This window comes from Scyliorhinus torazame, chromosome 15 (genome assembly GCF_047496885.1).
Source record: "Scyliorhinus torazame isolate Kashiwa2021f chromosome 15, sScyTor2.1, whole genome shotgun sequence".
Lineage (NCBI taxonomy): Eukaryota > Metazoa > Chordata > Chondrichthyes > Carcharhiniformes > Scyliorhinidae > Scyliorhinus > Scyliorhinus torazame.
The window spans coordinates 214,707,451-214,726,431 of record NC_092721.1 but is presented as its reverse complement, the minus strand read 5'-3'; the positions used below and the strand labels follow the sequence as shown (position 1 = coordinate 214,726,431).

The window sequence follows — 18,981 nt, the reverse complement described above, 5'->3', positions numbered from 1 at the left end:
GTGTACAGATATCTCCCTGAGAGAGAGAGGGGACTGAGAGACACCAGTCAGTGTACAGATATCTCCCTGAGAGAGAGAGGGGACTGAGAGACACCAGTCAGTGTACAGATATCTCCCTTAGAGAGAGAGGGGACTAATAGACAGCAGTCAGTGTACAGATATCTCCCTGAGAGAGAGAGAGGATTGAGAGACACCAGTCAGTGTACAGATATCTCCCCGAGAGAGAGAGGGGACTGAGAGACACCAGTCAGTGTACAGATATCTCCCTGAGAGAGAGAGGATAGTGAGACACCCGTCAGTGTACAGATATCTCCCTGAGAGAGAGAGGGGACTGAGAGACACCAGTCAGTGTACAGATATCTCCCTGAGAGAGAGAGAGGACTGAGAGACACCAGTCAGTGTACAGATATCTCCCTGAGAGAGAGGACTGAGAGACACCAGTCAGTGTACAGATATCTCCCCGAGAGAGAGAGGGGACTGAGAGACACCAGTCAGTGTACAGATATCTCCCTGAGAGAGAGGGGACTGAGAGACACCAGTCAGTGTACAGATATCTCCCTGAGAGAGAGAGGGGACTGAGAGACACCAGTCAGTGTACTGATATCTCCCTGAGAGAGAGAGGATAGTGAGACACCAGTCAGTGTACAGATATCTCCCTGAGAGAGAGGACTGAGAGACACCAGTCAGTGTACAGATATCTCCCCGAGAGAGAGAGGGGACTGAGAGACACCAGTCAGTGTACAGATATCTCCCCGAGAGAGAGAGGGGACTGAGAGACACCTGTCAGTGTACACTTATCTCCCTGAGAGAGAGAGGGGACTGAGAGACACCAGTCAGTGTACTGATATCTCCCTGAGAGAGAGAGGGGACTGAGAGACACCAGTCAGTGTACAGATATCCCCCTGAGAGAGAGAGGGGACTGAGAGACACCAGTCAGTGTACAGATATCTCCCTGAGAGAGAGGGGACTGAGAGACACCAGTCAGTGTACTGATATCTCCCTGAGAGAGAGAGGGGACTGAGAGACACCAGTCAGTGTACAGATATCCCCCTGAGAGAGAGGGGACTGAGAGACACCAGTCAGTGTACTGATATCTCCCTGAGAGAGAGAGGGGACTGAGAGACACCAGTCAGTGTACAGATATCTCCCTGAGAGAGAGGGGACTGAGAGACACCAGTCAGTGTACAGATATCTCCCTGAGAGAGAGAGGACAGAGAGACACCAGTCAGTGTACAGATATCTCCCTGAGAGAGAGAGGGGACTGAGAGACACCAGTCAGTGTACAGATATCTCCCTGAGAGAGAGAGGGGACTGAGAGACACCAGTCAGTGTACAGATATCTCCCCGAGAGAGAGGGGACTGAGAGACACCAGTCAGTGTACAGATATCTCCCTGAGAGAGAGAGGAGACTGAGAGACACCAGTCAGTGTACAGGGATCTCCCTGAGGGTGAAACGTGTCCAGTGCTCTCTCTAGTGGGTTTATTGTTTCTTGTAGAATGGGTGATATTATTACAGGTTGAGCGTTTATTTTAGGGGCATATCTAGTCCTGAACAGCTGTGTAAGTGACTGAGCTTGGTCCACATGAACGAGTGACTGTAAACGACAGGTTTCCCTGCTGGCGGCCTTGTCCTTACCTGCATGATGGGTGTGTTGTAACCCTGTGCCTCCCAGATAAACGCCACATAATTCTGCAGCTGGAAATGTGGCAAATTGTCGTTGACATCATGGAGGTTGAGTGTGACCGACGTGAAAACAAAGGAGGAAGGCGATTCTGCTTTAATCACCAGCCGTAACCTGGGAGTTTCTTCATAATCGAGACCTGACGAGCTCTTCACTGAAATGTCACCTGTGGACAGCAAGGAATCGATTATTGTCTGTTTCAGAGCCAATCATTCAGAATGATGAACACCGTCTGATAAAATCACTGACAATTGATACCTCATCTTGCTCGAGAAAAATCTCCAATTGATCCGCAGATAATCAAATAATTACCCTGAAGACCAGTGTCAGTTTGTTTGTGTGGACAACAGAGAACATTTTGTGCAAAGCAATATCACAGGAAGAGCAATGGAATCAATACCCGATCTTGTTTCACCTGTAGGCGGCTGACAAACAAGTCGTGGGTCAAACATGAAGAACAACCGACCAACTTCAACAAGAGGGTCAGTACTGACCCTCTGACAGCGCAACACTCCCTCAGTACTGACCCTCTGACAGTGCGGCACTCCCTCAGTACTGACCCTCTGACAGTGCGACACACCCTCAGTACTGACCCTCTGACAGTGCGGCATTCCCTCAGTACTGACCCTCTGACAGTGCCGCACTCCCTCAGTACTGACCCTCTGACAGTGCGACACACCCTCAGTACTGACCCTCTGACAGTGCGGCACTCCCTCAGTACTGTCCCTCTGACAGTGCAGCACTCTCTCAGTACTGACCCTCTGACAGTACGGCACTCCCTCAGTACTGACCCTCTGACAGTGCCGCATTCCCTCAGTACTGACCCTCTGACAGTGCGACACACCCTCAGTACTGACCCTCTGACAGTGCGGCACTCCCTCAGTACTGTCCCTCTGACAGTGCAGCACTCTCTCAGTACTGACCCTCTGACAGTACGGCACTCCCTCAGTACTGTCCCTCTGACAGTGCAGCACTCTCTCAGTACTGACCCTCTGACAGTACGGCACTCCCTCAGTACTGACCCTCTGACAGTGCAGCACTCCCTCAGTACTGTCCCTCTGACAGTGCAGCACTCTCTCAGTACTGACCCTCTGACGGTGCGGCACTCCCTCAGTACTGACCCTCTGACAGTGCGGCATTCCCTCAGTACTGACACTCTGACAGTGCAGCACTCCCTCGGTACTGACCCTCTGACAGTGCGGCACTCCCTCAGTACTGACCCTCTGACAGTGCGGCACTCCCTCAGTACTGACCCTCTGACAGTGCGGCACACCCTCAGTACTGACTGACAGTGCAGCACTCCCTCAGTACTGACCCTCTGACAGTGCAGCACTCCCTCAGTACTGACCCTCTGACAGTGCGGCACTCCCTCAGTACTGACCCTCTGACAGGACGGCACTCCCTCAGTACTGACCCTCTGACAGTGCGGCACTCCCTCAGTACTGACCCTCTGACAGTGCAGCACTCCCTCAGTACTGACCCTCTGACAGTGCAGCGCTCCCACAGTACTGACCCTCTGACAGTGCGGCACTCCCTCAGTACTGACCCTCTGACAGTGCGGCACTCCCTCAGTACTGACCCTCTGACAGTGCGGCACTCCCTCAGTACTGACCCTCTGACAGTGCAGCGCTCCCTCAGTACTGACCCTCTGACAGTGCAGCGCTCCCTCAGTACTGACCCTCTGACAGTGCGGCACTCCCTCAGTACTGACCCTCTGACAGTGCGGCACTCCCTCAGTACTGACCCTCTGACAGTGCAGCACTCCCTCAGTACTGACCCTCTGACAGTGCGGCACTCCCTCAGTACTTACCCTCTGACAGTGCAGCACTCCCTCAGTACTGACCCTCTGACAGTGCGGCACTCCCTCAGTACTGACCCTCTGACAGTGCAGCACTCCCTCAGTACTGACCCTCTGACAGTGCAGCACTCCCTCAGTACTGACCCTCTGACAGTGCGGCACTCCCTCAGTACTGACCCTCTGACAGGACGGCACTCCCTCAGTACTGACCCTCTGACAGTGCGGCACTCCCTCAGTACTGACCCTCTGACAGTGCAGCACTCCCTCAGTACTGACCCTCTGACAGTGCAGCGCTCCCACAGTACTGACCCTCTGACAGTGCGGCACTCCCTCAGTACTGACCCTCTGACAGTGCGGCACTCCCTCAGTACTGACCCTCTGACAGTGCGGCACTCCCTCAGTACTGACCCTCTGACAGTGCAGCGCTCCCTCAGTACTGACCCTCTGACAGTGCAGCGCTCCCTCAGTACTGACCCTCTGACAGTGCGGCACTCCCTCAGTACTGACCCTCTGACAGTGCGGCACTCCCTCAGTACTGACCCTCTGACAGTGCAGCACTCCCTCAGTACTGACCCTCTGACAGTGCGGCACTCCCTCAGTACTTACCCTCTGACAGTGCAGCACTCCCTCAGTACTGACCCTCTGACAGTGCGGCACTCCCTCAGTACTGACCCTCTGACAGTGCAGCACTCCCTCAGTACTGACCCTCTGACAGTGCGGCTCACCCTCAGTACTGACCCTCTGACAGTGCAGCACACCCTCAGTACTGACCCTCTGACAGTGCAGCACTCCCTCGGTACTGACCCTCTGAGACTGCAGCACTCCCTCAGTACTGACCCTCTGACAGTGCGGCACTCCCTCAGTACTGACCCTCTGACAGTGCAGCACTCCCTCGGTACTGACCCTCTGAGAGTGCAGCACTCCCTCAGTACTGACCCTCTGACAGTGCAGCACTCCCTCAGTACTGACTCTCTTACAGTGCAGCACTCCCTCAGTACTGACTTTCTGACAGTGCGGCACTCCCTCAGTACTGACTGACAGTGCAGCACTCCCTCAGTACTGACCCTCTGACAGTGCGGCACACCCTCTGTACTGACCCTCTGACAGTGCAGCACTCCCTCGGTACTGACCCTCTGACAGTGCAGCACTCCCTCAGTACTGACCCTCTGACAGTGCGGCACACCCTCAGTACTGACTGACAGTGCAGCACTCCCTCAGTACTGACCCTCTGACAGTGCAGCACTCCCTCAGTACTGACCCTCTGACAGTGCGGCACACCCTCTGTACTGACCCTCTGACAGTGCGGCACTCCCTCAGTACTAACCCTCTGAGAGTGCAGCACTCCCTCAGTACTGACCCTCTGACAGTGCAGCGCTCCCTCAGTACTGACCCTCTGACAGTGCAGCGCTCCCTCAGTACTGACCCTCTGACAGTGCGGCACTCCCTCAGTACTGACCCTCTGACAGTGCAGCACTACCTCAGTACTGACCCTCTGACAGTGCGGCACTCCCTCAGTACTGACCCTCTGACAGTGCAGCGCTCCCTCAGTACAGACCCTCTGACAGTGCGGCACTCCCTCAGTACTGACCCTCTGACAGTGCGGCATTCCCTCAGTACTGACCCTGTGACAGTGCAGCACTCCCTCAGTACTGACCCTCTGACAGTGCGGCACTCCCTTAATACTGACCCTCTGACAGTGCAGCACTCCCTCAGTACTGACCCTCTGACAGCGCAGCGCTCCCTCAGTACTGACCCTCTGACAGCGCAGCGCTCCCTCATTACTGACCCTCTGAGAGTGCAGCACTCCCTCAGTACTGACCCTCTGACAGTGCGGCACTCCCTCAGTACTGACCCTCTGACAGTGCAGCACTCCCTCGGTACTGACCCTCTGAGAGTGCAGCACTCCCTCAGTACTGACCCTCTGACAGTGCAGCACTCCCTCAGTACTGACTCTCTTACAGTGCAGCACTCCCTCAGTACTGACTTTCTGACAGTGCGGCACTCCCTCAGTACTGACTGACAGTGCAGCACTCCCTCAGTACTGACCCTCTGACAGTGCGGCACACCCTCTGTACTGACCCTCTGACAGTGCAGCACTCCCTCGGTACTGACCCTCTGACAGTGCAGCACTCCCTCAGTACTGACCCTCTGACAGTGCGGCACACCCTCAGTACTGACTGACAGTGCAGCACTCCCTCAGTACTGACCCTCTGACAGTGCAGCACTCCCTCAGTACTGACCCTCTGACAGTGCGGCACACCCTCTGTACTGACCCTCTGACAGTGCGGCACTCCCTCAGTACTAACCCTCTGAGAGTGCAGCACTCCCTCAGTACTGATCCTCTGACAGTGCAGCGCTCCCTCAGTACTGACCCTCTGACAGTGCAGCGCTCCCTCAGTACTGACCCTCTGACAGTGCGGCACTCCCTCAGTACTGACCCTCTGACAGTGCAGCACTCCCTCAGTACTGACCCTCTGACAGTGCGGCACTCCCTCAGTACTGACCCTCTGACAGTGCAGCGCTCCCTCAGTACAGACCCTCTGACAGTGCGGCACTCCCTCAGTACTGACCCTCTGACAGTGCGGCATTCCCTCAGTACTGACCCTGTGACAGTGCAGCACTCCCTCAGTACTGACCCTCTGACAGTGCGGCACTCCCTTAGTACTGACCCTCTGACAGTGCAGCACTCCCTCAGTACTGACCCTCTGACAGCGCAGCGCTCCCTCATTACTGACCCTCTGACAGTGCAGCGCTCCCTCAGTACTGACCCTCTGACAGTGCGGCACTCCCTCAGTACTGACCCTCTGACAGTGCGGCACTCCCTCAGTACTGACCCTCTGACAGTGCGGCACTCCCTCAGTACTGACCCTCTGACAGTGCAGCGCTCCCTCAGTACAGACCCTCTGACAGTGCGGCACTCCCTCAGTACTGACCCTCTGACAGTGCGGCACTCCCTCAGTACTGACCCTGTGACAGTGCAGCACTCCCTCAGTACTGACCATCTGACAGTGCGGCACTCCCTTAGTACTGACCCTCTGACAGTGCAGCACTCCCTCAGTACTGACCCCCCTGACAGTGCAGCACTCCCTCAGTACTGACCCTCTGACAGTGCAGCACTCCCTCAGTACTGACCCTCTGACAGTGCAGCACTCCCTCAGTACTGACCCTCTGACAGTGCCGCACTCCCTCAGTACTGACACTCTGACAGTGCGGCGCTCCCTCAGTACTGACCCCCTGACAGTGCAGCACTTCGTCAGTACTGACCCTCTGACAGTGCGGCACTCCCTCAGTACTGACGCTCTGACAGTGCAGCACTCCCTCTGTGCTGACCCTCTGACAGTGCAGCACTCCCTCAGTACTGACCCTCTGACAGTGCGGCACTCCCTCAGTACTGACCCTCTGACAGTGCAGCACTCCCTCTGTGCTGACTCTCTGACAGTGCGGCACTCCCTCAGTACTGACCCTCTGACAGTGCGGCACTCCCTCAGTACTGACCCTCTGACAGTGCGGCACTCCCTCAGTACTGACCCTCTGACAGTGCGGCACTCCCTCAGTACTGACCCTCTGGCAGTGCGGCACTCCCTCAGTACTGACCCTCTGACAGTGCAGCATTCCCTCAGTACTAACCCTCTGACAGTGAAGCACTCCCTCAGTACTGATCCTCTGACAGTTCAGCACTCCCTCAGTACTGACTCTCTGACAGTGCGGCACTCCCTCAGTACTGACCCTCTGACAGTGCAGCACTCCCTCAGAACTGACCCTCTGACAGTGCAGCACTCCCTCAGTACTGACCCTCTGACAGTGCAGCACTCCCTCAGGACTGACCCTCTGACAGTGAAGCACTCCCTCAGGACTGACCCTCTGACAGTGAAGCACTCCCTCAGTACTGACCCTCTGACAGTGCAGCACTCCCTCAGTACTGACCCTCTGATAGTGTGGCACTCCCTCAGTACTGACCCTCTGACAGTGTGGCACTCCCTCAGTACTGACCCTCTGACAGTGCGGCACTCCCTCAGTACTGACCCTCTGACAGTGCAGCACTCCCTCAGCACTGACCCTCTGACAGTGCGGCACTCCCTCAGTACTGACCCTCTGACAGTGCAGCACTCCCTCAGTACTGACCCTCTGACAGTGCGGCACTCCCTCAGTACTGACACTCTGACAGTGCAGCACACCCTCAGTACTGACCCTCTGACAGTGCAGCACTCCCTCAGTACAGACCCTCTGACAGTGCAGCACTCCCTCAGTACTGACTCTCTGACAGTGCAGCACTCCCTCAGTACTGACCCTCTGACAGTGCAGCACTCCCTCAGTACTGACCCTCTGACAGTGCAGCACTCCCTCAGTACTGACCCTCTGACAGTGCGGCATTCCCTCAGTACTGACACTCTGACAGTGCAGCACTCCCTCGGTACTGACCCTCTGACAGTGCGGCACTCCCTCAGTACTGACCCTCTGACAGTGCGGCACTCCCTCAGTACTGACCCTCTGACAGTGCGGCACACCCTCAGTACTGACTGACAGTGCAGCACTCCCTCAGTACTGACCCTCTGACAGTGCAGCACTCCCTCAGTACTGACCCTCTGACAGTGCGGCACTCCCTCAGTACTGACCCTCTGACAGGACGGCACTCCCTCAGTACTGACCCTCTGACAGTGCGGCACTCCCTCAGTACTGACCCTCTGACAGTGCAGCACTCCCTCAGTACTGACCCTCTGACAGTGCAGCGCTCCCACAGTACTGACCCTCTGACAGTGCGGCACTCCCTCAGTACTGACCCTCTGACAGTGCGGCACTCCCTCAGTACTGACCCTCTGACAGTGCGGCACTCCCTCAGTACTGACCCTCTGACAGTGCAGCGCTCCCTCAGTACTGACCCTCTGACAGTGCAGCGCTCCCTCAGTACTGACCCTCTGACAGTGCGGCACTCCCTCAGTACTGACCCTCTGACAGTGCAACACTCCCTCTGTACTGACACTCTGACAGTGCGGCACTCCCTCAGTACTGACCCTCTGACAGTGCAGCACTCCCTCAGTACTGACCCTCTGACAGTGGAGCACTCCCTCAGTACTGACCCTCTGACAGTGCAGCACTCCCTCAGTACTGACCCTCTGACAGTGCGGCACTCCCTCAGTACTGACCCTCTGACAGTGTGGTACTCCCTCAGTACTGACTCTCTGACAGTGCGGCACTCCCTCAGTACTGACCCTCTGACAGTGCGGCACTCCCTCAGTACTGACCCTCTGACAGTGCAGCACTCCCTCAGTACTGACCCTCTGACAGTGCGGCACTCCCTCAGTACTTACCCTCTGACAGTGCAGCACTCCCTCAGTACTGACCCTCTGACAGTGCGGCACTCCCTCAGTACTGACCCTCTGACAGTGCAGCACTCCCTCAGTACTGACCCTCTGACAGTGCGGCTCACCCTCAGTACTGACCCTCTGACAGTGCAGCACTCCCTCGGTACTGACCCTCTGAGAGTGCAGCACTCCCTCAGTACTGACCCTCTGACAGTGCGGCACTCCCTCAGTACTGACCCTCTGACAGTGCGGCACTCCCTCAGTACTGACCCTCTGACAGTGCAGCACTCCCTCTGTACTGACCCTCTGAGAGTGCAGCACTCCCTCAGTACTGACCCTCTGACAGTGCAGCACTCCCTCAGTACTGACTCTCTTACAGTGCAGCACTCCCTCAGTACTGACTTTCTGACAGTGCGGCACTCCCTCAGTACTGACTGACAGTGCAGCACTCCCTCAGTACTGACCCTCTGACAGTGCGGCACACCCTCTGTACTGACCCTCTGACAGTGCAGAACTCCCTCGGTACTGACCCTCTGACAGTGCAGCACTCCCTCAGTACTGACCCTCTGACAGTGCGGCACACCCTCAGTACTGACTGACAGTGCAGCACTCCCTCAGTACTGACCCTCTGACAGTGCGGCACTCCCTCAGTACTGACCCTCTGACAGTGCAGCACTCCCTCAGTACTGACCCTCTGACAGTGCGGCACTCCCTCAGTACTGACCCTCTGACAGTGCGGCACTCCCTCAGTACTGACCCTCTGACAGTGCGGCATTCCCTCAGTACTGACCCTGTGACAGTGCGACACTCCCTCAGTACTGACCCTCTGACAGTGCGGCACTCCCTCAGTACTGACCCTCTGACAGTGCAGCACTCCCTCAGTACTGACCCTCTGACAGTGCGGCACTCCCTCAGTACTGACCCTCTGACAGTGCAGCACTCCCTCAGTACTGACCCTCTGACACTGCAGCACTCCCTCAGTACTGACTCTCTGACAATGCAGCACTCCCTCAGTACTGACCCTCTGACAGTGCAGCACTCCCTCAGTACTGACCCTCTGACAGTGCGGCACTCCCTTAGTACTGACCCTCTGACAGTGCAGCACTCCCTCAGTACTGACCCTCTGACCGTGCAGCGCTCCCTCAGTACTGACACAGTGACTCAGCTGTGGGTAAACTTGTGGAATTTACACAAAGCGACTCAGGGCTGGAAAATGGCCTTGAATCGGCACAGTATTCTGGGAAATGTGGCTTGACGGTTGGACCCGGTCTGGGGGCGATCTGGTCTGGGGGTGACCTGGTCTGGGAGTGGACGTGGTCTGGGAGTGGACGTGGTCTGGGAGTGGACGTGGTCTGGGAGTGGACGTGGTCTGGGAGTGGACATGGTCTGTGAGTGGACGTGGTCTGGGAGTGGACCTGGTCTGGGAGTGGACCAAGGCTGGGAGCGCACCTGGTCTGGAAGTGGTCCTGGTCTGGGGCGACCTGGTCGGGGGGGCGACCTGGTCTGGGAGTGGAACTGGTCTGGGGTTGGACCCGGTTTGGGAGTGGACCTGGTCTGGGTGTGGACGTGGTCTGGGTGTGGACCTGGTCTGGGAGTGGACGTGGTCTGGAAGTGGACCCAGTCTGGGTGTGGACCTGGTCTGGGTGTGGACCCGGTTTGAAAGTGGACGTTGTCTAGGTGTGGACCTGGTCTGGGAGTAGACCTGGTCTGGGTGTGGACCCGGTCTGTAAGTGGACATTGTCTGGGAGTGGACCTGGTCTGGTTGTGGACCTTGTCTGGGAGTGGCCCTGGTCTGGGAGTGGCCCTGGTCTGGGAGTGGACCTGGTCTGGGAGTGGACCTGGTCTGGGAATAGACGTGGTCTGGGAGTGGACCTGGTCTGGGAGTGGACCTTGTCTGGGAGCGGACATGATCTGGGAGTTTACCCGGTCTGGGAGTGGACCTGGTCTGTGTGTGGACCTGGTCTGTGTGTGGACCTGGTCTGGGAGTGGACCTGGTCCGGAAGTGGATGTGGTCCGGCAGTGGACATGGTCTGTGAGTGGACCTGGTCTGTGAGTGGACCTGGTCTGGGTGTGGACCTGGTCTGTGAGTGGACCTGGTCTGGGAGCGATGTTGGTCTGGGAGTGGGGTTGGTCTGGATATGGACCTGGTCTGTGAGTGGACCTGGTCTGGGAGCGATGTTGGTCTGGGAGTGGGGTTGGTCTGGGTGTGGACCTGGTCTTGGAGCGGACCTGGTCTGGGTATGGACCTGGTCTGTGAGTGGACTTGATCTTTGAGTGGACCTGGTCTGTGAGTGGACCTGGTCTGGGAGTGGACCTGGTCTGGGGGTGGACCTGGTCTGGGGCGACCTGGTCTGTGAGTGGACATGGTCTGGGAGTGGACCTAGTCTGGGAGTGGACATGGTCTGGGAGTGGGGTTGGTCTGGGGTGACCTGGTCTGGGAATGGACCTGGTCTGGGAGTGAACCTGGTCTGGGTGTGGACCTGGTCTGGGAGTGGGGCTGGTCTAGGGTGACCTGGTCTGGGATGGCCTGGTCTGGGTGTGGGGGGGTTCCGGGTGTGGGGGTGGTTCCGGGTGTGGGGCTGGTTACGGGTGTGGGGGTGGTTCCGGGTGTGGGGGGGGTTCCGGGTGTGGGGGGGGGTTCCGGGTGTGAGGGGGGGTTCCGGGTGTGGGGATGGTTCCGGGTGTGGGGGGGTTCCGGGTGTGGGGGGGGTTCTGGGTGTGGGGGAGGGGTTCTGGGTGTGGGGTGGTTCCGGGTGTGGGGCTGGTTCCGGGTGTGGGGGGGGTTCCGGGTGTGGGGGGGGGGTTCCGGGTGTGAGGGGGGGTTCCGGGTGTGGGGGTGGTTCCGGGTGTGGGGGAGGGGTTCTGGGTCTGGGGTGGTTCCGGGTGTGGGTGTGGTTCCGGGTGTGGTTCTGGGGGTGGGGGGGGGGTTCCGGGTGTGGGGGGGGGTTCCGGGTGTGTGGGGGGGGGGTTCCGGGTGTGGGGGAGGGGTTCTGGGTCTGGGGTGGTTCCGGGTGTGGGTGTGGTTCCGGGTGTGGTTCTGGGGGTGGGGGGGGGGTTCCGGGTGTGGGGGGGGGGGTTCCGGGTGTGGTGGTTCCGGGTGTGGGGGGTGGTTCCGGGTGTGGGGGAGTTCCGGGTGTGGTGGTTCAGGGTGTGGGGGGGGGGGGTTCTGTGTGTGGGAGGGTTCCGGGTGTGGGGGTGGTTCCGGGTGTGGGGGGTGGTTCAGGGTGTGGGGGGGGGGGGTTCTGTGTGTGGGAGGGTTCCGGGTGTGGGGGGTGGTTCCGGGTGTGGAGGGGTTCTGGGTGTGGGGGGGTTCCGGGTGTGGGGGTGGTTCCGGGTGTGGGGGGGGTTCCGGGAGTGGGGGTGGTTCTGGGTGTGGGGGGGTTCCGGGTGTGGGGGGGTTCTGGGTGTGGGGGTGGTTCCGGGTGTGGGGGGGGTTCCGGGTGTGGGGGGGGTTCTGGGTGTGGGGGGGTTCCGGGTGTGGGGGTGGTTCCGGGTGTGGGGGGGGTTCCGGGAGTGGGGGTGGTTCTGGATGTGGGGGGGTTCCGGGTGTGGGGGTGGTTCTGGGTGTGGGGGGGGTTCCGGGTGTGGGGGTGGTTCCGGGTCTGGGGGGGGTTCCGGGTGTGGGTGGGGGGGTTCTGGGTGTGGGGTGGTTACGGGTGTGGGTGGGGGGGTTCTGGGTGTGGGGTGGTTACGAGTGTGGGGGGGGGTTCTGGGTGTGGGGTGGTTCCGGGTGTGGGGGGGTGGTTCTGGGTGTGGGGGGGGGGTTCTGTGTGTAGGGGGGTTGCGGGTGTGGGGGGGTTCTGGGTGTGGTGGTTCCGGGTGTGGGGGTGGTTCCGGGTGTGGGGGGGGTTCCGGGTGTGGGGGGTGGTTCCGGGTGTGGGGGGGTTCCGGGTGTGGGGGGGGTTCTGGGTGTGGTGGTTCCGGGTGTGGGGGGGTTCCGGGTGTGGGGGGGGTTCCGGGTGTGGGGGTGGTCCCGGGTGTGGGGGGGGTTCCGGGTGTGGGGGGGTTCCGGGTGTGGGGGTGGTTCCGGGTGTGGGGGGGTTCCGGGTGTGGGGGTGGTTCCGGGTGTGGGGGGGTTCCGGGTGTGGGGGGGGTTCCGGGTGTGGAGGTGGTTCCGGGTCTGGGGGGGGTTCTGGGTGTGGGGGGGTTACGGGTGTGGGGGGTGGTTCCGGGTGTGGGGGGGTTCCGGGTGTGGGGGTGGTTCCTGGTGTGGAGGTGGTTCCGGGTCTGGGGGGGGTTCCGGGTGTGGGTGGGGGGGTTCTGGGTGTGGGGGGGTTATGTGTGTGGGTGGGGGGGTTCTGGGTGTGGGGGTGGTTCCGGGTGTGGGGGGTTCTGGGTGTGGGGGTGGTTCCGAATCCAAAGATGACGATATTTGGTGTGTTGGAAAATCTGGGAGTCCAGGGCTCGGAGGTGCTGAAAGCGGGGGCGAGGGTGAGCGGGGGCGAGGGTGAGCGGGGGCGAGGGTGAGCGGGGGCGAGGGTGGGCGGGGGCAAGGGTGAGCGGGGGCGAGGGTGAGCGGGGGCGAGGGTGAGCGGGGGCGAGGGTGAGCGAGGGCGAGCGGGGGCGAGGGTGAGCGGGGGCGAGGGTGAGCGAGGGCGAGCGGGGGCGAGGGTGAGCGGGGGCGAGGGTGAGCGGGGGCGAGGGTGAGCGGGGGCGAGGGTGAGCGGGGGCGAGGGTGAGCGGGGGTGAGGGTGAGCGGGGGCGAGGGTGAGCGGGGGCGAGGGTGAGCGGGGGCGAGGGTGAGCGGGGGCGAGGGTGAGCGGGGGCGAGGGTGAGCGAGGGTGAGTTGGAGAAGGTCAGGTTTGTGCTGTGAGGGTCGGTAGGAGGTGGAAACCGTTGATCGATTTCCTCAAGCAGGATTGGGTCAGTGAGGGATGAGGGGGGGGAATAAAGAGGTTAAAATGGGGATGGCAGGATGTGGCGTTGGTATCAGGAGGACTGGGGGGTTCTGGTTGTTGCCTTGATGTGTCGTTCCGATATTCTGTGTAAAATGCCTTGAATAAAAATATTTTTAAAAAGGAAAAGCAAAGGTGCAACAGCGCCCCCTGGGGGACACTACAACAGCGCCCCCTGGGGGACACTACAACAGCGCCCCCTGGGGGACACTACAACAGCGCCCCCTGGGGGACACTACAACAGCGCCCCTGGGGGACACTACAACAGCGCCCCCTGGGGGACACTACAACAGCGCCCCCTGGGGGACACTACAACAGCGCCCCCTGGGGGACACTACAACAGCGACCCCTGGGGGACACTACAACAGCGCCCCCTGGGGGACACTACAACAGCGCCCCCTGGGGGACACTACAACAGCGACCCCTGGGGGACACTACAACAGCGCCCCCTGGGGGACACTACAACAGCGCCCCCTGGGGGACACTACAACAGCGACCCCTGGGGGACACTACAACAGCGACCCCTGGGGGACACTACAACAGCGCCCCCTGGGGGACACTACAACAGCGCCCCCTGGGGGTTAAAAAACGGAACATTACAGCCTAGCTATGGTGGTGACAAAATCATTGGAAAATCTTGAGAAGCAAGGGTAGATTGCACGTTCGCCCCGTGTCCGCGTGGGGTTCCTCCGGGTGCTCCGGTTTCCTTCCACAAGTCCCGAAAGACGTGCTGTTAGGTGAATTGGACATTCTGAATTCTCCCTCTGTGTACCCGAACAGGTGCCGGAGTGTGGGGACTAGGGGATTTTCACAGTAACTTCATTGAAGCCTACTTGTGACAATGAGCGATTATTATTATTATTCATTAGGAGGCGAAGATAGATTGAGGAGACGAGGGTAGATTGAGGATTGCGAGTGTAGATTGAGGATTGCGAGTGTAGATTGAGAAGACGAGGGTAGATTGAGGAGACGAGGGTAGATTGAGGAAGCGAAGGTAGATTGAGGAGGCGAGGGTAGATTGAGGAGGCGAGGGTAGATTGAGGAGGCGAGGGTAGATTGAGGAGGCGAGGGTAGATTGAGGAGGAGAGGGTAGATTGAGGATTTTGAGGTTATATTGAGGAGGCGAGGGTAGATTGAGGATTGCGAGGGTAGATTGAGGATTGCGAGGGTAGATTGAGGAAGGTGAGGGTAGATTGAGGAAGGTGAGGGTAGATTGAGGAGACGAGGGTAGATTGAGGAGGCGAGGGTAGATTGAGGAGGCGAGGGTAGATTGAGGAGGCGAGGGTAGATTGAGGAGGAGAGGGTAGATTGAGGAAGGCGAGGGTAGATTGAGGAGGAGAGGGTAGATTGAGGAAGGAGAGGGTAGATTGAGGAGGCAAGGGTAGATTGAGGAGGCAAGGGTAGATTGAGGAGGCGAGGGTAGATTGAGGAAGCGAGGGTAGATTGAGGAGGCAAGGGTAGATTGAGGAGGTGAGGGTAGATTGAGGAGGCAAGGGTAGATTGAGGAGGCAAGGGTAGATTGAGGAGGCGAGGGTAGATTGAGGAAGCGAGGGTAGATTGAGGAGGCGAGGGTAGATTGAGGAGGCGAGGGTAGATTGAGGAAGCGAGGGTAGATTGAAGAGGTGAGGGTAGTTTGAGGAGGCGGAGGTAGATTGAGATGAGGGTAGATTGAGGAGGCGAGGGTAGATTGAGGAGGCGAGGGTAGATTGAGGAAGGCAAGGGTAGATTGAGGAAGGCAAGGATAGATTGAGGAAGGCGAGGGTAGATTGAGGAGACGAGGGTAGATTGAGGAGACGAGGGTAGATTGAGGAGACGAGGGTAGATTGAGGAAGGCGAGGGTAGATTGAGGAGACGAGGGTAGATTGAGGAGGCGAGGGTAGATTGAGGAAGGTGAGGGTAGATTGAGGAGACGAGGGTAGATTGAGGAGAAGAGGGTAGATTGATGAAGGTGAGGGTAGATTGAGGAATGCGAGGGTAGATTGAGGAGGCGAGGGTAGATTGAGGAGGCGAGGGTAGATTGAGGAAGGTGAGGGTAGATTGAGGAATGTGAGGGTAGATTGAGGATTGCGAGGGTAGATTGAGGAATGCGAGGGTAGATTGAGGAGGAAAGGGTAGATTGAGGAGGAAAGGGTAGATTGAGGAGACGAGGGTAGATTGAGGAGACGAGGGTAGATTGAGGAGGAGAGGGTAGCTTGAGGAGGAGAGGTTAGATTGAGGATTGCGAGGGTAGATTGAGGAGGAGAGGGTAGATTGAGGAGGCGAGGATAGATTTTCCGGGAGCGGGGGAGAGAGAGGGAGCTGGTGTGCAGCTTGGGAAGCAGGTAATTGTTTAAACTTACCCCCAGGCTCCAGCGGCCTTCATTTCCGGGAGAGGGCGAGAGAGAGGGAGCCGGAGTGCAGCTTGTGAAGCAGGTAGGTTCTGTATATAAGTTGGGCGGTTGCTAAACCCGAGACACTACACTTGTACTGTCCCCCACCCTTCCACCTCCTCTAACCTAAGGGGTTTAGTGAATATAAGTTAAGCTCTTCTTTTCTTTTTTTTCTTCTTCTTTCTTCTTGTTTTATCTCGAGGGGATGGCAGGGAAGGTAGTGCAATGTTCCTCTTGCAGAATGTTTGAGGTGAGGGACACCGTCAGTGTCCCTGCTGATTACAGATGTGGGAAGTGCACCCATCTCCAGCTCCTCAGAAACCGCGTTAGGGAACTGGAGCTGGAGCTGGATGAACTTCGGATCATTCGGGAGGCAGAGGTGGTCATAGACAGAAGATTCAGGGATGTAGTTACTCCGAAGAATAAAGACAGATGGGTGACGGTGAGAGGGGCTGGGAAGTAGCAGTCAGTACAGGGATCCCCTGTGGTCGTTCCCCTCAGTAACAAGTATACCGCTTTGGATACTGGTGGGGGGATGACTTACCAGGGTTAAGCCTTGGGGTACAGGTCTCTGGCACAGAGTCTGTCCCTGTTGCTCAGAAGGGCAGGGGGGAGAGGAGTAGAGCATTAGTCATTGGTGACTCTATAGTTAGGGGGACAGATAGGAGATTCTGTGGGAACGAGAGAGACTCGCGGTTGGTGTGTTGTCTCCCAGGTGCCAGGGTCCGTGATGTCTCGCCTCCCAGGTGCCAGGGTCCGCGATGTTTCGGATCGTGTTTTCGGGATCCTTAAGGGGGAGGGGGAGCAGCCCCAGGTTGTGGTCCACATAGGCACCAACGACATAGGTAGGAAAAGGGATAGGGATGTAAGGCAGGAATTCAGGGAGCTAGGTGGAAACCTAGATCGAGGACAGAGTTATTATCTCTGGGTTGTTACCCGTGCCACGTGCTAGCGAGGCGAGGAATAGGGAAAGAGAGGAATTGAACACGTGGCTACAGGGATGGTGCAGGAGGGAGGGTTTCAGATACCTGGATAATTGGGGCTCATTCTGGGGTCGGTGGGACCTCTACAAACGGGATGGTCTACACCTGGACCAGAGGGGTACTAATATCCTGGGGGGGAAATTTGCTAATGCTCTTCGGGAGGGTTTAAACTAGTTCAGCAGGGGCTTGGGAACCTGAATTGTAGCTCCAGTATACAGGAGGTTGAGAGGAGTGAGGTCATGAGTAAGGTTTCAAAGTTGCAGGAGTGTACCGGCAGGCAGGAAGGTGGTTTAAAGTGTGTCTTCTTCAATGCCAGGAGCATCCGGAATAAAGTGGGTGAACTTGCGGCATGGGTTGGTACCTGGGACTTCGATGTTGTGGCCATTTCGGAGACATGGATAGAGCAGGGACAGGAATGGTTGTGACATGTGCCGGGGTTTAGATATTTCAGTAAGCTCAGGGAAGGTGGTAAAAGAGGGGGAGGGGTGGCATTGTTAGTCAAGGACAGTATTACGGTGGCAGAAAGGACGTTCGATGAGGACTCGTCTACTGAGATAGTATGGGCTGAGGTCAGAAACAGGAAAGGAGAGGTTACCCTGTTAGGGGTTTTCTATAGGCCTCCGAAAAGTTCCAGAGATGTAGAGGAAAGGATTGCAAAGATGATTCAGGATAGGAGCGAAAGTAACAGGGTAGTTGTTATGGGGGACTTTAACTTTCCAAATATTGACTGGAAACGCTATAGTTCGAGTCCTTTAGATGGGTCCGTTTTTGTCCAATGTGTGCAGGAGGGTTTCCTGACACAGTATGTAGATAGGCCAACGAGAGGCAAGGCCGTATTGGATTTGGTACTGGGAAATGAACCTGGACAGGTGTTAGATTTGGAGGTAGGTGAGCACTTTGGTGATAATGACCACAATTCGATTACGTTTACTTTAGTGATGGAAAGGGATAGGTATATACCGCAGGGCAAGAGATATATCTGGGGGAAAGGCAATTATGATGCGATGAGGCAAGACTTAGGATACATCGGATGGAGAGGAAAACTGCAGGGGATGGGCACAATGGAAATGTGGAGCTTGTTCAAGGAACAGCTACTGCATGTCCTTGATAAGTATGTCCCTGTCAGGCAGGTTGGAAGTGGTCGAGTGAGGGAACCGTGGTTTACTAAAGCAGTTGAAACACTTGTCAAGAGGAAGAAGGAGACTTATGTAAAGATTAGACGTGAAGGTTCAGTTAAGGCGCTCGAGAGTTACAAGTTAGCTAGAATGGACCTAAAGAGAGAGCTAAGAAGAGCCAGGAGGGGACATGAGAAGTCTTTGGCAGATAGGATCAAGGATAACACTAAAGCTTTCTCTCGATATGTCAGGAATAAAAGAATGACTAGGGTAAGAGTAGGGCCAGTCAAGGACAGTAGTGGGAAGTTGTGCGTGGAGTCCGAGGAGATAGGAGAGGTGCTAAATGAATATTTTTTGTCAGTATTCACACAGGAAAAAGACAATGTTGTCGAGGAGAATACTGAGATACAGGCTACTAGACTAGAAGGGCTTGAGGTTCTTAAGGAGGAGGTGTTAGCAATTCTGGAAAGTGTGAAAATAGATAAGTCCCCTGGGCCGGATGGGATTTCTCCTCGGATTCTCTGGGAAGCTAGGGAGGAGATTGCTGAGCCTTTGGCTTTGATCTTTAAGTCATCTTTGTCTACAGGAATAGTGCCAGAAGACTGGAGGATAGCAAATGTTGTCCCCTTGTTCAAGAAGGGGAGTAGAGACAACCCCGGTAACTATAGACCAGTGAGCCTTACTTCTGTTGTGGGCAAAGTCTTGGTAGGGTTGATAAGAGATAGGATGCACAATCATCTGGAAAGGAATAATTTGATTTGAGATAGTCAACACGGTTTTGTGAAGGGTAGGTCGTGCCTCACAAAACTTATTGAGTTCTTTGAGAAGGTGACCAAACA

The 18,981-nt window shown here is 57.3% G+C and overlaps 1 protein-coding gene across 2 annotated transcripts in view; it reads right to left on the bottom strand.

The window, feature by feature from the left end:
• The window catches only part of LOC140392184 (protocadherin-16-like), a 567,611-nt gene that overhangs the window by 60,271 nt on the left and 488,359 nt on the right, over positions 1–18,981 (bottom strand). For both annotated transcript variants that reach the window (XM_072477567.1, XM_072477568.1), the window contains exon 16: positions 1,637–1,848. In XM_072477567.1, the coding sequence (XP_072333668.1) occupies positions 1,637–1,848 (212 nt within the window). The remainder of the gene's footprint in view (positions 1–1,636; positions 1,849–18,981) is intronic.